The 18478-nt window shown below is 40.0% G+C and overlaps 2 protein-coding genes across 6 annotated transcripts; one reads left to right on the top strand and one right to left on the bottom strand.

Annotated features, from left to right (window-relative positions):
• Positions 1–128: 128 nt before the first annotated feature.
• Positions 129–10705, bottom strand: rcc1l (RCC1 like). 3 transcript variants are annotated; one of them, XR_005636532.1, is made up of 13 exons: positions 10591–10705; positions 9314–9599; positions 8960–9089; positions 8379–8507; positions 8153–8219; positions 6911–6962; positions 6538–6622; positions 5844–6025; positions 4497–4584; positions 3426–3599; positions 992–1077; positions 381–437; positions 150–289 (listed from the first exon to the last, which is right to left on the bottom strand). XR_005636532.1 is itself a non-coding variant. In XM_039778626.1 (12 exons), the coding sequence occupies exons 2-12, from the start codon at positions 9596–9598 to the stop codon at positions 212–214; spliced, it is 1356 nt and encodes a 451-aa protein (XP_039634560.1). In that variant the 5' UTR covers position 9599; positions 10591–10705; the 3' UTR covers positions 129–211. The 3 variants fall into 3 exon arrangements, 2 of the variants coding, with proteins under 2 accessions (XP_039634560.1, XP_039634561.1); XM_039778626.1 differs by lacking the exon at positions 381–437 and having other exon boundaries at positions 129–289; XM_039778627.1 differs by lacking the exons at positions 381–437; positions 10591–10705 and adding an exon at positions 10422–10578 and having other exon boundaries at positions 129–289.
• Positions 10706–12551: 1846 nt separating this feature from the next.
• On the top strand, positions 12552–17331 carry tlcd5b (TLC domain containing 5b). 3 transcript variants are annotated; one of them, XM_039778607.1, is made up of 4 exons: positions 12552–12712; positions 13278–13371; positions 13620–13832; positions 14866–17331. In XM_039778607.1, exons 3-4 carry the CDS (start codon positions 13643–13645, stop codon positions 15399–15401), a joined length of 726 nt encoding a protein of 241 aa, XP_039634541.1. In that variant the 5' UTR covers positions 12552–12712; positions 13278–13371; positions 13620–13642; the 3' UTR covers positions 15402–17331. The 3 variants fall into 3 exon arrangements, with proteins under 3 accessions (XP_039634541.1, XP_039634542.1, XP_039634540.1); XM_039778608.1 differs by lacking the exon at positions 13278–13371; XM_039778606.1 differs by having other exon boundaries at positions 13278–13832.
• Positions 17332–18478: the final 1147 nt, after the last annotated feature.

Raw genomic sequence — 18478 nt, 5'->3', positions numbered from 1 at the left:
AAGTGAGCTGCTTCAGTGACAGTTTTCTGCAGAACCAACCGCTCTGCGCTCGGCTTGACGTCACCACCGGGCGGAGGGACACAAGGGTGCGCGCCGCCTGTGGAGAGCAGCTGGCTTCGAGACTCAGTCGGCTTCCCGAGGCGCCCGGGGTCAGCGGGAGGCTCGGCCAAAACATCCAGCCTTTCATCTACTGCTGCAGGAACACGGAAGCTCACAGCAGGGACTTCACCAGCGCCACCATGTGGTCGACGCCACACGCTACGTCCACCACTTGACCAGGCACAGTCACCTGATGAAAAGCACACACGGCTTAGAGGAGAACATTGAGTAAAAGCATAGATTGTTCTTATCGCTCTTTGGTTCAGTTCAGTTTTACTAACCACGTTAATTGACGTAAACAAGGTGAACTTTCTGCAACATGCATTTTCTCTCTAACTCTGAAAGTGAAAAAAAAAGGTCATCTGTGAGTGACCCAGGGATCGCACAGTGTGCACCATCGATAAGCAGCGTGAGTCTAACATCTTCAAATTTCTTGAGTTGATGTGCAAATGTAAGTCTGTCAGACTTTTGACAGAAATCTCTACAGGGGGACATACAAGTAGGGAGATCTTTAGACCCTTCACACACACATTTTACCCCAAAAATGTTTTCTTTTTGATACAAAAACATACAAATACAGCGGTTATTAAACAACATTTTGTTCGGATGACTGTATTACAAGCTTTTAAGTACTTGTGGGCTTGGGATGATAAAGATTTGCTGGAAATTTTTTTAACTTTTACAACTCTTTCCACCCACAAAAGTATGACGGAAGAAGGAAAATGCATTACGCAGTACGCGCAGTCTGTTATGATTTAAAGAAAGAAGAAGTCAGATAAAAATCCTTACTATTCCATGCCTACAAATTTGTGCGTTTCTTCCTCCACGCAGCACGTCAGCTGCATGGTCGACTCTTGTTTGCATGACTAATATTGAATCAGTGTTGTCTTACCCTCCACGGGAAGTACTGGTCGTCTCTCTTCCCGATGCCCAAACAACCTCGCACATTCTTCCCCCAAACGAAGAGCTCGCCTCGATCTGCAACGCAACCATCAAACATCAGCACGCTGTGAGGTTGAGCGCCTGCTGAGCCTCAACGCAGGGCAGCTGCAGTTTGAAGCAAGTCAAAGCTTTTAGCGGGATGATTTTTCAGACATGTAGAATATAATAAAAAAAGGATAACAACCAGAATTCATAATATTCCAGTATAACTGTCTAAAAAAAGCTGTGCTGTCTAAACAATAGCTGATGTTCAGACTCCTTATTCTTATTATAACACAATTATTACACATATATTAGATTTAAACAAAAATAATAACTGAATAAAATCTCTTAAAAACAGGTGCACACAAAAAGACAACACAATCAGATGTTTATTAATACAATCTCTTCAATCAAAAATCAATACTTTAAAAAGGGGAGATCTTCAACAGGGGGTCCAGGACCCCTAGGGAGTCCCTCAGAGTCACTACAGGGGGGGGCCTCCAAATTATTGTTAATTTTTTAAAGTTTTATTCAAAAACTAAAAAGTCTTAATATGAATCCAACATACTATTGGCAAATATAAATCCCCATTGATGATAGGCTTACTGGCCTATAGGTAATGTAGCCATCCACAGATCCAGTTCATCCTAAGGATTCACTGTGCCACATGTGTGTTTAACATTAAAAGAGGATTTATAAAATCATGCAACAATTATTATTTTATAATAACATAGCTTAGTATTCTATGCAAAAGAAATTATGTATAAAGGATTTGGGCCACTCTTTCAGTTAAGGGGTCCTTGGTCAAAACATGTTGAAGACCCCTGCTTTAAAAGGTCAAATTAATTAATAACTTTAATTTAGTAGTGTTTTCACCATACCATGTATTAAAATATTTGTCAGATAATTTGGGAGTGTCAGCAGGTCCCAATTATGATTTTTGGGGGGGATTTTGTGGCAAATCTTTTGGTGTTCTGGCCTTTAATCAACACTGAAAAAACTCGATAACCATGATTTAGTGTTAATTTAGTGCTATTTAAAGCTGCCTCACATATTGGCAGTAATAACTAAATTAGTCTAAATTCTTCAAAAAAAAACTTCAATCAGTGACATGTGCGCATTACTTCTGACTGATGTAGTATGTAGCTACATCTCATTCTGTGTCACTTCCTAACCAAACAATATATCATAGATCTGAAGTTTGGTTTGTAAAAATAAAACTTACATTTGTTTTTTCAGGAATCCAAAAATGAAGTCTTAGCAGAAATTATTATTTTCTGGCCAGATTTAGTATCCAGACTAAACCAGATCCAGGGACAATAATATAATCTCATTAGATGGTTTTAAGGAATTTAAAACATTTTTATTTAAAAGGGATTTCTACTGTCTAAAACCAAAGAAACAATCACTCATTTTAGGAAATGGCAGTTCAAGGAAACAATACTTCGGTCTTAACTTTTACTGTTGTTGCCTCGTTTGAGTGTGACTAATAAAAACTGGCTTAAAAGGTTTCTACCTTCACTGTGCACGCCATCAAGTAGACTGCTTTAGAGATAAAAACAAGAAAAGCAGCAGACTTCTCTTTTCAATGCCATAAACAGACTAAATTACCTGAATCAACAGTAAACTGCTTCCCCAGACGTTTGAGCCTCACTTTTAGCACTTTGGACTGGATGACAAAGAATGACTTTGCGGTTTATGGGTTTTATGCTTCCATCTTTTACCCTTGCTATAAACAAATAAGGCTCAGGAGAATAAAGCTGGTATTTAAAAGTTTAGGCAGACATTTTGTGAAGTAGCATCAGTTAATCTTGTATTTCACAGTGTGATACTGATTTGATGTGAAGGAGAGCAGAGCGCCCTAAAAAACGAAAGCATATCAGGTCAAACAGAGTCCGAACGAGAGACCGCAAAAAAGGTTATAAAACGTCAGAAAAAAAAAAAAAAAAAAAAAAAAGGAATTCGTAATGGTAGCATTATCCATATGTCTTGTATCCATTCGTGGGCTCATGGAAATCCAGACACATCTACTTTCGCAGAACAATTGCTAAACAAAGCATTTTTGGATTATAATCCAGTCAAGGAATTTGTTGTGCACACATGCGCGTAGACTAAAAATTAGTTTTCATGAGCCTACGAAAGGATACAAGACACTTGGATAATGCTGCACAGTATTTTTTTTTCAAACGTTTTATAACCTTGTTTGCTGCCTTTTGTTCGGAATCTGTCGAAATTTGTTCGCACTATTACGCTTTCATTTTTCGGTCGCTCTTCTTAACGCCATTTGATAGAAAACGTTTTCTGGGACCGTAGAGAGCATAGGGAGGTGAGTACTATATACAATTTATATTGTTTTTTGGAAGAACTATGCCTTTCAAAAAAAGGTAACAATACAAACTTACCCGTCACAGCAGCAAAATGGTTGAGGCCACACCTGATCTTGGTGACGGCTACTGAGGGGTTGAACTCTGAGCGTCCAAACAGCGTGGAGGGAATCACCTCCGGGGTCGAGGATTCAGATAGTTTTGGGCCCTTTCCAAGAATGCCATAGCCCCACACAAACACCTCTCCTTTTTCTGAAAAGATTCAGAGACTGATATTAATACACCGATATGGTGAAACAAAGGGACAGAGGCTGAGTTTAAGTAGTTAGTAGACCAAAATATCATACAACTTTGCAGTTTGATTGACATCCAACTGCAACTTAAAAAAAACTTACTTAAAAATACTTTGTTTTCTATGATCTTAGGAGCTGTTATACCTCCACCCACAATTTATTTAAATTCTTTTTTTTTTTTAACGCCTCCATTGTCATTGCGTCATGTCTGCTTTAAGTACACCTTGTTTAGTCACTTTTCCTGTGAACACACTACATACTTAAAACCTGCTTGGTGAGTTTCCAGCCTTGTACTTAGGCATAATGCTGCTGTAAGCTAAATTATAGAACACCTATAATGGTGCCACATCTTGCATACATTGTGAAAAGTTGATAAAATGCCTTCACTTCTACACCTAAAGTAGGACCAAAAATGCATCAATTTGAGAGTTCTTTTGCCAGTTAGGACTGATCTCCAGCCATGAGATGCTTGATGAATAAAAACAAACCTTGCTTTTTAACATAAACCACCCTTAGAGAGATAGAAATCAACCTGCTGGCTCGCGCAGTTCTCATTTAAACAGCATCAATAAAAGGAAGTAAAAAAAACACCATTAAGTCTGGATAGGTAAAAGCTCCAGCTCGTATCTTAAACAGATGTTTACCACCCAAAACTATGATCTGTGATGCCACCAAGAGGCTGTGTGTGGTGTCACTCCTCTGACACCAAACTGAAGAAAGCGATCAGGTCAGAAAGTGACTTTATTTCTAAGATAACCTTGATGCAGGCAGTCTGTTATTTGCAGCTCTGTTATTCATGCTCAAACTCTGTCCGCATTTGAATCGTGTTTTCGGGGGTGTATTTGTGTGAACTAACCGTTAAGAATGGCCACCTGCGTGCCTCCACATGCTGCCTGAACCACCTTTCCACAGCCTTTCAGGGGAAGATGTCGAGGAGAGTTGATCTGAAAGACGAGGAAAGAAAAGGGCTCAGTGATGGCGAAGAACTGTTGCTTATAGATACGTAACTGCTAGTCCCTCTGCATTTCCAAATACTATTATTTATTTATTTAATATGTGGCTTTTTCCCCCCTCTTTCTGTTGTTGCATCCAGTGACTGGGGCAAATGCAAGACCTGCTCAAACAAAAAGATTCATGTACAAAATGTTGCATTAACCAATTTTCTCATACTTTAGAATTTATGTCCTGTTATTATGTTCTCACCGTCATCATAGCATTCATATAAAGACAGCGTGCCTTTCTCCAAAGGATTTAATCTGAATGAATTTGGAGTGTAAAAATATGACACCAAGGATTTTTTCCAGGCTTATATTTGAGATTTGGGCTCAAAATGTTCAAACGTCATATCGTGTGTGTTTAACCACTGACTGCTGTGTGCCGATCAGCGTGGGTCAGACCTTTTGACAGCCAGGACAGGTGACTGACAGATGGAAACAGAACCCAACAGAGCCATCAAGCAACTCTGTGCCACATGAGCAGTCATACAGAGGCCCAGTACAGATACCAAAACATTTCAGAGGGTATGAAGTAGCGGTGGCGGGAAAAAGAAATCAAAAATCCTATCATGATTTTTTTTCTGACGATTTTCAAAATCGATCCCCCCTGCCCCGCCCCCCAGAATCGATATTTTTACCAATGATTCACCTAAATATTTTCTTATCTTACGGTACCGCTGACAGCGACTAAATCATATCCGTTTCCAGCTAAATGGACGGAAAGCAGAAAATCCATGTTATGTACTTCTTTATAAATGAAATAAATGTCAGACTGACTGACTTGAATTCATTCTTTTTCTTTTTAGGAAACAATTAGTTTTTAAAAATGTCTCATGTTATATGGTCTCTAGAAGTGTATTATTTCACTTTTGCTTTTGTTGAAGAAAAAGAAAATCGCAAAAGTCAATACTATACACATAGGATCGCAATAAATGAAAATCGCGATACAAATCAAATCGGCACCCATGTATCGTGAAAGTATCGAATCGGGACAAAAGCATATCGTCCCAGCCCTAGCGGGAAGCCAGTCTACTGTAGTATTCCTGTCTTTGTGTAGTTGTATCAGCCACTTATATCAACACTGCTGCAGACGTGAAGACATGTTAGCAGGGCTCAACAACAACAACAACAAAATCCCCACTGGCCCCCAGGGCCAGTAAATCCCCGGGCCATTGCTTAGGTCGAGCCCTGAGGTTAGTCCTCCTCACCTGTGTGGCCTCAGTGACTGAGGCCAGCTGCAGGTATTCAGAGTTGCCCCATCCGTACAGCTGTCCATCTGTGCACACAGCCAGGCTGCAGTCTCCGTACGTGCTGATCTGCTGCACCTCCACCCCGGCCAGATCTCCTCCCACCTCCACTGGACTGGAGCTGACTCTGTGGTGTCCCAGACCTGGAAGGTACATCCTCAGCTTTTAGTCCTACTCACAAACATAATAAAACGTCTTACGTCGTATTCTTAAATTTAAGAGAGCTCCAGAGTTTCTTTTAAGTTGGTTAATGTAGTGTAACGTAATGTTAGACCACCTTTTATTTATTTTGCATTTATCAGGGGTGGAAACAACAAATATAACTGGCAACGGATTTGTTTGCATCTTTCCATGCATCTTCATTTTCTGTATGTCTAATACAATTTCTCTGATGTACATCGTCTACCAGCAACAAAAATTCTTCTTGCTCCAGTTTGGTTTTCTGTTTGTTTCCGTATAAATAAAATTGCATATGATTTTGAGGCGGTTTATACAATGTTTTGATATACTGTAGTTAGCAGTTATTTTAACTGTGGCTCTGTTCAACTTCCCTGTATAAGAAAACACATTTTTCATCTGGCTTTCAAGGTTAAGAGGGCTGTCTGTGCCCGATACACAAATTGTCACTTTTTTTTCTTCTGTGAAGTGCACTGACCCGTCTGTCCATCTGCACCCCATCCACATGCAAACACTTTTCCTGTCTCAGTGAGGAAAAGGCTGTGATCCTGTCCACATGCAACCTGAAAAAAAAAAAAAAAAAAAAAGAATCTTCAGTGATCAAATCCCATTTTAATGGTCTTTAAAGACCATTATATCGACATGCAAAAAAATAAACTACACACATTGACTTAAAATCCAATCATCTAAACCAGAGTTAATTACATCTAAAAAGGTGTACATGTTAAATGAACAGTTAGCTTTTCTTAAACTGGTCTGTTTGGATCTGGGTGTAAGTGCACCTGAACGTCTGGTACAGGAGGGGAAATGAGACGTATTGTCATCACAGCTCAGACAAAGGCTGCACTGACCTGGGTGACCCTGCTGCTGAAGCCTTCCATCTTGTGAATGATGTGACTGCCGCTGTATTGAACATGAGACAGAGAAACAAGTGATCCATCACTCGATGACAGCAGAATCTTCCATGAGAGGTCACGTCATCATCTCTCTCAGACGTCCTTTACGTAACCTCCCGCTTGCATTTTTGCAAGAAGATTTTTTTATAACAACAGGTAGAGTAGGGTGCCTTTAAAATGTACACATACAAGTTCAAACTTCGGGGAGTAGCTAAGTTCCCGAGGTCAACCTTTATGTTTAAGTATTTGGACATTTAAACAATGGTCTTAACTGAAAACATGTATCAGACTGAGAGACCGTGGATTGGACTGGTTTCTTAAGGGGAGAAACACATAATAAACACAGTTGAACCTATAGTGCGTAGTTTCTGTCGCCCCCATGAGGAATTCTAAGTAATGACAACAAAACTGTCGGCGCATCCACATGAAACAAGCCTTCCATCCCCCCACCCTCCACGCAGTTGCTGGCCATCATTTATAATCAGCAATAGTAACACTGTAGTCACCAAGTTAATTGCGGAAACCTGGAATTGTGGTGGCATTGCTAAAAAGAAGCACGAGCAGTCACTCACACAGGTTTTAAACAAATTCCCAGGTTAGTTAGTCACAATTATTTTGAAGAGAAAACAAATTACTGTACAACTGGGTCCAATATATCTGACTTGGTGCTAAAGTATACTAAGGTTTCTAAAAAAGCAAACAATCAGCCAGAATCCATCGTTATGGTAATTAAACGCTAATTTAATGGATATAGTGCTCTATGCACAGTACTTTTTTAAGACTTCCATGACCCTGCAAGCTGTCTTCAGTTGTCCGATGATGTGAACGCTTGCATATCGTAAACATGGGAATCTTTCGCATCCCTAAACATTATGGGATATAAGATATCAACATGGCATTACAGTTTGCACGCCTGTGCAATGAGGGATTATTACCGGCACTTTGAATGTGCTCACTTTTAGTTTTGCCTCCAAATAAAGTGGCTCAGATATCATAATCCGATAAAAACGATGGCCAAAACTAAAGAGGTACCAAATTAAGACACAAAATTTTATAAATCTGAATTTTTCTCTAAAGATGGAGCATTTCACAAAAGCAACAAATTAGACTGAAAATGTTTCCCACTGACATGAAAACACCTCAGTTTAATATCAAAATAGAGTAAAATGATCTTGTGCAAAGTATTTCAGGACAAACCTGTAAACTTCATCTTCAACTATCCGTCTTCCACACTGGCCATATGCATTGTTGCCCATACTGAAAACTTCAAGAGAAAGAAAAAACAGAGAGACTCGGCTGCAACGTCTTCTTTAAAAAGCCTTGAGTGATTTATAGCTAATTCTAGTCTGATGTTGAAAAATGTGTAGGGCAGTTAACTTTGGGTTTTGGCTTCATGCTGGTGCAGGAGGTGTGAGTCTCTTACCTCCCTCCTGGTCTGTGAGGATCAGAGAGTGAGCGCGGCCACATGCAACCTGAACCACTTTGGTCTGCAGAGGCTCGACGAGAGGCAGAGCCACCGGGGAGGGCTCCAACACATAGTCATAGCTCTGATCTACAGAGACAGGGCATCGGAAAAGATAGCAATGTAAGGCAGATTGCATGCTGCACTGATATTATTCATGTGGCTATTCTCAAAGATTTTGTCCTATATTTAGGGTACCTGCAGGACAACAGATTAAAGTATCTAAAAAACACCTATATTGGATTTTCTGCAGGGCAGCCATTTCATTTAAACCCCTACTATGATGCTTCCTGACTTAAAGAGATTTTAGAGATTTTATTTAACAGTATTATTCCTCCTAGCAAGTTGAGACTCCAAAGTTCTGACTTATATCTGAAAGCAGCATGTATTTTTAAAGTTGGTTTGTAGAGCTATTTTGCTAAAAAAAAATGAATGTAAAGCACAAACAATGCGTTAAAAGACACTCAAACACTTCACAGAGCTGGTGATGCTGTGTGTGGAAGCAGAATGGAGGGCATGCAGTAGTTCGGGTTTTGTCTTACGGCGGCTGTGTTGCGTGCGTTGGAAGCCCAGCTGAGAGTCCTTGTTCAGGCCCATGCCCCACAGCTTGATCACATCTTTGGTCGGCGAGGCGATGAGAGTGAAGCCGTAGCCACAAGCAGCAGAAGAGATCTACAACAGAAGCAGCACAGCTCGTGAGTTCAGTCTTAAAATAATTTACACGTCCCACACCTTGGTCTTCTGTGCTAAAATGGAAGATGAAAACCTTGGGCTCCTGTTTCGACCAGAAATCCAATATGCATCAAACGTTTAACCCCATTTACTGACATGCATTGTTTATTATCAAGAGCCAAACCTGTGGGGCTCTATATGAAACTCAATAAAGCGGATTTCACCTGCTCTGCAGTCTCCAGTCGGTAAGGAGTGAGCTGATATTTGCGGGGCTTCTTCCTGCCGCTGTCCGGCACCACAAAGCTGGGGATACCCAGAGCACCGGTGAAGCTGAAGCCCCAAACGAACACTTTGTTGTTGGGCTTTTTGTGCTGGCCGACATACTGAAAAACTGGACCACTGCTGCTTCTTTCCTGGGGTCTGGATGCTTTACGGAGTGTTGCATAACCACAGACTTGAAGGCCTGTGGTCATGTGTCGAGTGCATAGTCGCACACGTGGAAAAGCCATCCTGTAGAAAGAGACAAGACAGGGCTATAACTGTAATGAACAGCAGTCAAAAGTTAAACAGTGTGGGGTCTTGGTTTGGTAGTAGTAATGACATGAGAAGCCCATTTTAAACATTTCATTTTATGGAGGGAGGTTATTGTCATGATTTCAGATTTAAATATATCAGAACAAATTGTAGCACTACTTGCTAATAATTTTCTTTATTATACTATTGCAGTTGTTTCATATTAGATAGAATTATATCGGTGTGACACAAATTGTGAAAAAAATGTATATGTAAAAAGACAAATGTTTGCAAACATCTTTCATTGCATTTTCAGTATTGCAATAACACATAGTATAACGTACAAAGTGTAACAATTTCGTTCACATATAATGCCACCATATTCTGGTTGAAAATTAAACATATTATACAGGGAGACTTTAAATAAATAAAAAAAAAGACCAGGGTCTACTGGTAAATTCGGCTTGATGCTGTTCAATTAAGCAGCTCTATGTCTTAATTAAATGCTACCTTATAATTAGCAACATGACCACCATCGAGCCCCGTAGTAACACAAGCAAGTTAACTTCAAACGTTATTGTAAGAAGATAACGTTATCGTTAGCTAACGCAGGTTGACACTGACGAACTCGTAAAACAATCAATATAGGTTAAATGTATCCTAAAATAAATGATGTTTGGTGCATCTGATTAATGCATGCCGAACGAGAAAGCGGCTCACAATCATTCGTCTAACATAATACGCCACGTTTTGATAAAAAAGAAGCTCGACAATATTCACTGAAGGATTAAATTAGAAGTAATATGAACGGAGTTTCACCTCGTGTTCTCAACGCTTTCCCTCAGGCAGCCACGGAAATTTACATTGGCTTTCGGTTGTATAAAGTGTTTCACTGGCTGACGAACTAACGTGTGCTGCACAGACAGTGATGTAAATCCGCTGAAATTTTAAAAATATATTTCAATGTCATAATCGCGTGTTTGTTTACCTTTTGCTAACCCAGGAAGGGGGAAAAGCTATTCTTCTTCTACAGTTCTCCTTCCTCTCCGTTTTTACTCTGGGAACATTAGTCAAATTACAGAAGCATTGCGCCACCTACTGAACCGGAGGCAATATTACGAATCCCACGCCAAGACCCGCCCTTCAATAGCATTTATTGGCCAGGCGTCCATGAGAACGCAAGGTAACGTAACCCCATTTGTTCAGGTCCTATCCCCTGACCAATCGGCTATCCTAACCTTAACCTAACCCCAACCAATCGAGCTGCTTCGTAGGGCGGGTCTTGGCTTGGCCATAGTGGATTCGTAATTTTGCGAACCGGAGTGTGTAACGTAGTTTTAAAGTACACTGTAAAGAAATACTCTGCAAAGTCCTGCATTGAAAATGTTACTTGGGTAAAATATATACTGTCTATGGGTAAAAGTAGGCTAAGTATAATCAGTTATAAAATGTCCTTAAAAAAACCTTTTTCCTCTCCCTCTCGTATTTTATGTTTTTTATGTTTATGTAAACCACTTTGATTTGCCTTTGTGTCTGTGCTATATAAACAAATCGCCATATCTTGCCTAACTTAGAAGTTTGGAAGAAAGCAAAAGTAGGTTATTTAATGCAGATAAATGTCCCCTGTGACTGTAAAACAAATGCCCTTATTTGGAAGAAACTAACCAAGATCTTGAGGAAGAGCAGAGTTGCTTTAAGTGTCTTACCAATAATCTACTCTGGTGTTAAGATTAGAGCGACTCTGGAAGTGGGTTAATGCTGCAGGACCGTCAGGTGAGCACTGAGAAAACCTCTTACCTGTATATACACTGTGCTCCCATTTACCTTAGTCACTCATTCAGCTCCACCATGTCTACCGTATACGACGATGCTTCTTTTCCACAATTTAGTTTTATTTGCCTTGAAACAAAACAAAACACAGAATCCTAGTTTTAAAAGCATACGCATTTAAGGTTCATTCAATTCAAACTCACAATCAAGTGAAAATTAGCCAATTTACATGAGAAAAATAAAGTTGTAAAGGTAACATCAGACTATTTGTAATAGCCTGCAGACAAGACTACGGTTAACGTGTGTGCTAAGTGTGATTGCAAAGCCTAATCTTAAAGCATTTTAAAGCATCAAAAAGTAAAAGTACAAATTCAGAATGGCCCATTTCAGAATATATTGTATTATTGGATAATAATTATTGATGCATTAATGTTTTCATCACTTTAATGTTGCAGCTGGTCAAGGTGGAGTTAAGTAAGATAAGACAAGATATGTATTGTCTTCTATGGGAGAAATTCGTCTTGGGCAGTCGAGAGAATGAAAAAATGGCCACACATCGCACATAAACACAATAAACATGCATAAAACATAAGCATATCTTATCCAAATGTGTTCAATAAACATCCGATAAACCTCACACAAGATCCCCCTACCTTCCCCCACACTCACAGAAGAAAAAGAGAACCCACAGCACATCCTCCTGTTCATATTGCACTTATTTCTACCCAAATTGCACATTTCCCATTATATCATGCTGTGATCAATAACTTGTGTACAACACAATGCCCACATGCACAATAACATATCCATAAGTAAATGCACTTAGTTACGTTCCACCATGACGTGTTTATGGCTAACTCAAAATGTTCAATGATCATGTCTATGGTATTTCACATTATCCCATTATAAAAAGTCAGAAAGTTGTAATGATTGTTGAGATCAAATCATAGAGATTTGATTCCCAAATTTGCACCGGGAGTTTGTTACAAAGAGGGGGAGCTCAATGATCAAAGTTTCTACCCTCAAAATATTTTATGTTAAATCTAGAAAGAGTAAAAGAAGCAGAACATAAAGGACGGGATGGAGTTCTACGAGTGGAGATGCAGGTATCTGCAGAGAAGTACAGACTGTAATCCTTTAAGAGGATCAAGTCTGAGATCCAGGGGAAGGGATAAAGGACCCAGTAACTGTCTATAGTAACCTGCACATGGCATTTTCTGTCATCTTGACAGAGTCTTTATGGATCAACAGTGATGGAGACCGAAGCTGTGTACAAGTGATGGAGTCATTTTCTAAATGCATTCTAAATTTAAGGACAACTGAGGGAAGGAGAAGTTAAGGTAAGCTACAGTGTACACAGTTAGACTATGTCTTTTGTAATAGTATTATGTGGGTCAAAACTGGCCTAATTTGGGTCAATCAGGCACTAATGCAACACAGGGTTAACATTAACCAGTACCCACAACTACTAAAAACACTGGTTTGTTTTGACCCGGTGTTATTTTTTATATTACTGTTTGGTTATTTACTCAAACTAACATATGGTTTGGTTGCAAAATGTTATAACTATAATTCTTACAGACTGGGTATCACTTTAAAGCTGGGGGAGGCAGTTTTTCTTTGGTGTCATTGGGCAAAGATTCGCGAGCGAGTGGGGGTGGGAAGATTTGGGAAAAATGTTGGAGTGTCGCCTTATCTCCCTCGCTCCAAACTTGCTCCGGTACCACTCACACCATGAGTTTTGAAGCGTGCCTGTGCCCGTCTCTGTGTTACTGCAGCAGAATATATGCAGATGTAAGGCGCCCGCCCTCCCTCCCTCTCCATTGATGGCGTAGGTCCAGGCATGAAGGGAGGGAGGGTGCAGTTTGTCTGATAAATACAACAGTTTTCTTTTTTTTTTGGTAGCGAGCGGTGAGCAATTTGAGCGAAGCAGGGTGTAACCTGAGTTGAACGTGGAGCGATATTGAGCGGAGCAGCCTGGAGCAGCTTTGAGCAGAGGGTAAGAACAGCTCCTTGAGCAAGGAGTGGAAATTCTCACTGCTCCTCTCCACTCACATGCTCTGCTATCCCGTGATGGGAGACTTTGGCCAATCACAGGACAATCTACAACCTCCTTATAAAAATTGTATTTCCTTCCCCCCCCCCATTTTAAAACATGTTATGAAACGTACGTGACATTTAAAGTGACACAATGAGGACATGAGTCTGTATCTATGATGGTGAAATCAATCCACTCGTCCCATACAGATACATCTGTGATACAGACAGCCATGCCAGTACTGGAGGTGATGTGCAGCCTGATTGGCTGGTTCTGTCTCTACCTGCTGTTCTGCTGTATCTTCGCTCAGCGGGGGCCCGAGTGGAACTGCCGGTTGGTCACTTTGTCCCACGGGGTCCTAATAGTACTGCTGACAGCATATGTCCTCTTCATAGACGGACCCTTGCCTTTCACCCATGCAGGTCAGTGAAATAAAGTACACATAAAGTGATACAAAAACTGTTTAAATGCCACAGTAACCTGAAATATGTTACTACTACTATAGTAGCAATGTAGACATTAGTCAGACTGTAAGATTATGTTTGTCTCCTTTGATTGTAAATCATTCTGTAAGGACTATAAATAAAGATTGGTTCTATTATTAGTGGCCTGCTGTCCTCACTGATGGTTAATGAAACTCACACATTCCTGTTACTGTGAATCCACGCGTGTTCATCAAGGCCAGCAACATGTACATTTAAAATGTCTGTTTTGGTTGAGTAATAAGTGTCATGGCACTGTGTTTAGAACACTAAAATAGATTGCATTGATTTAACCTGTAAGAAATCAACATTTAATTCAGTTAATAAGCTCAAACGCAGGAGTGTTATAGGTATGTGTGATGGTGGACGTGATAGACAGATGGTTCATCCAATCACCTGCCAGGAATTTGTTTTGAAAATGCCTGCCCTTTTCCAAACAGTTTCCAATGATGACTTCTCAGATGGTTCTGTGTAACAAATACATCCATGAACAAACCATCTGGCTCGTCAGGTTGAAAAAGCATACACACACCAACTAAAAATAGATGCAAAACCGCCACAGAAAGATACAAAATTACAAACAAATAGATGCAAAACAATCACAGAGAGCCAAAGCAATTACAAAATGACCACAAGGAAGTGCAAAATGACAAAAAATAGACGTAAAACGCCCACAATGTATAAAAATAGATGCAAAACAACTACAAGGAGACCCAAAATTACTACAGAGACGCAAAACGACAAAAAAAAGATGCAAACAATCACAGAGATGCTAAATGACTACAAAGACACTAAAACAACCACAAAATGACAATGCAAAATTACTAAAACTCTGAGTTTGGGTGTCTTGTTCCTAAGTCGACAGGGTGTGGGGGACCTCTTACAAATTGCTTTATGGGACAAATTATTCTAACATTAGTCTTGACATTACATTTTACCATCTTGCCTGACGCTGTTCCTATGCACCCCCCAGGTACAGAAAATACTGAGCTCCAGACCTCTTGCCTGGCTGTCTGCTTCGGCTACTTCCTCTTTGACATGGGCTGGTGTGTGCTCTACCACACCGAGGGCCCCGTCATGCTGGCCCACCACACTGGGAGCATCGTGGGCATCCTGCTCGCTCTGCTCATGGGAGTGTCCGGCTGCGAGACCTGCGGAGTCATTTTCGGCAGCGAGATCACCAACCCCCTGCTGCAGACCCGCTGGTTCCTCCGCCAGCTGGGCCTGTACGACAGCCTGCTGGGCGACGCAGTGGACCTGCTTTTTATTTTATTGTTCGCAACCGTGCGCGTGGGAGTCGGCACGGTCATGTTTTACTGCGAGCTCACCTCTCCCAGGACCACGCTGATAATGAAGCTCGGCGGGGTGGCCATGTACGGGCTGGCCTGGGTGTTCATGGTGGACATAGCCAGATTTGGCTACAAGAAAAGTAGGGCGAAGTATAAAAGGTGGCGTGAGAACCACATACTGAAAGAAATCAACGCACAAAAACTGGATGGACAAGAGTAACTGAAGGAATTCACCTTTAAAGATAAACTCATCTGCCTACTTATTCTTGCAGGGACAAAAGCTACATATTGTGGCATCAATATATCACATATCTGCTAGGGCTGGGAATCACCAGAGGCCCCACGATACGATATTACCATGATACTTATGTCACGATACAATATTATTGCGATTTCAAACATATTGCGATATTCTGCGATATATTGCAATTCATTACCTGTTTTGTCTAAAGAAAAAAATGTCTGGTTTGTTCATCTCACTTCAATTTTCCATCTAGTGGACTGAAAAGGCAATCGATCTTATTATTCTAGTACCAAAAGGTTAAACTCTCATGTTCAATTTATATAACAAAAGGTCGATACTTGGCGTCTGTGTATCGATACAGTATTGACACAGGTAAATATTGCGATACTATGCTGTATCGATTTTCCCCCCCGACCCTAATATCTGCAGGCATGACAATACCGTGACAAGAGATTCTACTTCAGTGGAAGAATGTAGAACGAGGTAGCCTACATTTAGGCCTAATTAAGTACAAACTCATGGTATACACTCACCGGCCACTTTGTCAGGAATACCTTGCTAGTACCTGCCGGACCCCTTTTGCCTTCAGAACTGCCTTAATTCTTAGTGTCATAGATTCAACAAGGTGCTGAAAACTTTCCTCAGAGATTTTGGTCCGTTTTGACATAATAGCATAGCTGCAGATTTGACATTCATGATGCAAATATATTGTTCCACCGAATCCCAAAGGTGCTCTATGTGGTGACTGTTGAGGCCATTTGAGTACAGTGAACTCATCGTCATGTTCAAAAAAACAGTTTGAGATGATTTGAGTTTTTGGACATAGTCCGGTATAGGCTACTGCTGGAAGTAGCCATTAGACGATGGGTAAACTGAGGTCATAAAAGGATGGGCATGGTCACTAGCAATACTTTGGTATTATATGTCTTCCCTATTCTGATGCTTGGCTTGAGCTTCAGCAGATTGTCTTCACCATGTCTACATGCAGAAATGCAGTGAGTTCTTGCCACGTGATTGACTGATTAGATATTTGCGTTGATGAGCAGTTGAACAGGTATACCTAATAAACTGGCCAGTGAGTGTATATAAATATGTGTGTTTTTTTTGTTTCTTCTTGTCAATTATCTTACAACCCTTTAGGTTCATCTTGCGAACACTTGAGCGGTCATGACTACCAGGTTGGGAATGACTGCCCTGGCGCACCAAATGTGTATTAATCTGCGACGGAATATAGTTACCAATAAAAAACACAATTTACACCCTTTTCAGTTGTGTTTGCTAAAAGCTACACTGCCTATCTGTTTTAGGACATACTTCAGCCTTTTTTAAATATAAAACTATATATTTGGGACCTGTTTTTTGAAGATTTACATCTTCAGTAGGAAACAATGGGCTTGGGGTTGAAAGATGGAAAATACGAAAATGTTTTTTGTGTGTAGAAAAATATAGAATAACACCTTATCCTTTTAAATTCAGCACACCACAAACAATATTGACTGAATGTTGGTGGCAGGTTAAATTTAAGAATTTTCAATATATTTTTAATACCACATAGAATTACATTTATAAACGTGTTTCTGTGATCATACTGGCCAAAGTATGAAAGTATGATGGAGAACCAGTGGGCCTGGAATTATTTGGAATTGCCAGCAGTACTATATTCTATATAATGGCACAAAAGAACCAATTTTGATCAATTAATTTAGGTTCAGTTAGGTTTTTGCTAAAACCGACACTTGCCCATTATGAGACAATTAGCTTCTTAGCTGCTGTAGCTAACAGTACTGACATTGTTTGCTACAGGTCTGATGGTGATGACTGAAACAACAGCACAATCCTGTCGAAATGATCCCCTTTTTAGTTAGAGGTGCAATAGGTAAGCCTATAAAACTAACTAACTTTCTAACTGCGTGTCAATCACTGCTCATGCACACACATTCATTCTCCCTTGTGGGGGGAGGGGCTTAGGAGACCATTTTGGGCTTTAGCGGAAAGGGGGGAGGGACTGAGAAGTTGGCGATGAACACATTTTTTGGCTAAGTCCTGGATCTTCACAATCCTACCTACAGCACCTTCAATAAATGTGTAACGTCTCCTGACAGCCAGCAATGGGATACAAAACATCTTTTAATGTCTACGGAAAGCTGACATTTGTCAATTGAATTTAAGACTTTTTATATTTTTAAATGTGGAGACTGAATTCTATTCTTTTTAAAACCTGCAGATACCTTGTTTACGGTTAAATTCAGAGTGGATTGTTCCTTTAATGCTGCTTGTGTCCCAGCTGCAGATGGAGTTCAGAAACTGGTTTTAGATAATGCCATCGTCCTCATCAAACCCCACTCCCCACAAAAGGCCAACTAAATATAAAATGACCCTTTTTCTTTCCCTTCAATTTCACCACATATCAGCTTTAAACCTCCTCGCTCAAAAGAGCCATTTGTGTTCCCAACAAACATGTTATAACAGGGTTAATAGCAATGTAACAAAACTAGAACATTTTGAATAGAACATTTATAAAACAGATTAATGCTCTTTTTAAGTAGTTTGTGTTAAAACATTACATGATTAAATGGTGTAAAAAACAACAACACAAAACCTTTGATATACAGTCAAATTTGTACAGCATATTCCTTTACATTTAAAACCATAATCTCTTTTTGTCTATATATTCTTTTTAGGTTTGTTTTTGTCTTTTAAATTTTTCGTATATTCAACAAAAAAAAATCATAGCCATAATGTCATCTGTGCAGTCTTGTGGCCAGAGAATATTTGAGTCTTTTCAGTCCAACTATTGAAGACAAGTGCAGAGGTTTGATGAGTGAATCGTTGTGCCTAAAAGGGGATAACAGGCTTTTATGAGTAGCCTGTTGCAGAAATGATCCTGGAGAAAAAACTCCTCACACTACGTCAGGGGGAAAAGATTGAAGTAGTTCAAAGTGTACAGCACAACAAAAAAGATCTGGAATACAAATAGAAAATTGATTCTACAATAAAGTTCCAATTCAATAAATTCACATGTGCACACACTCTGAAAGCTTGTAGTATCTATT

The sequence above is a fragment of the Perca fluviatilis genome, chromosome 16 (genome assembly GCF_010015445.1).
Source record: "Perca fluviatilis chromosome 16, GENO_Pfluv_1.0, whole genome shotgun sequence".
Taxonomy (NCBI): domain Eukaryota; kingdom Metazoa; phylum Chordata; class Actinopteri; order Perciformes; family Percidae; genus Perca; species Perca fluviatilis.
Note: the sequence above shows the minus strand (reverse complement) of the source record. Positions and strands in the feature narration are given on the sequence as shown.

What these genes read in the sequence shown, in the direction of transcription:
- rcc1l (XM_039778626.1), bottom strand. Translation starts at nt 9,598, where the DNA reads ATGGCTTTTCCACGTGTGCGACTATGCACTCGACACATGACCACAGGC. An exon ending in CAGTCACTGAGGCCACACAG is followed by an intron (nt 4,585 to 5,843) that starts GTGAGGAGGACT and finishes CTCGTCTTTCAG; the next exon opens with ATCAACTCTCCTCGACATCT. An exon ending in CCATTTTGCTGCTGTGACGG is followed by an intron (nt 1,078 to 3,425) that starts GTAAGTTTGTAT and finishes GTTGCGTTGCAG; the next exon opens with ATCGAGGCGAGCTCTTCGTT.
- tlcd5b (XM_039778606.1), top strand. Translation starts at nt 13,586, where the DNA reads ATGATGGTGAAATCAATCCACTCGTCCCATACAGATACATCTGTGATA. An exon ending in CTTGCCTTTCACCCATGCAG is followed by an intron (nt 13,833 to 14,865) that starts GTCAGTGAAATA and finishes TGCACCCCCCAG; the next exon opens with GTACAGAAAATACTGAGCTC.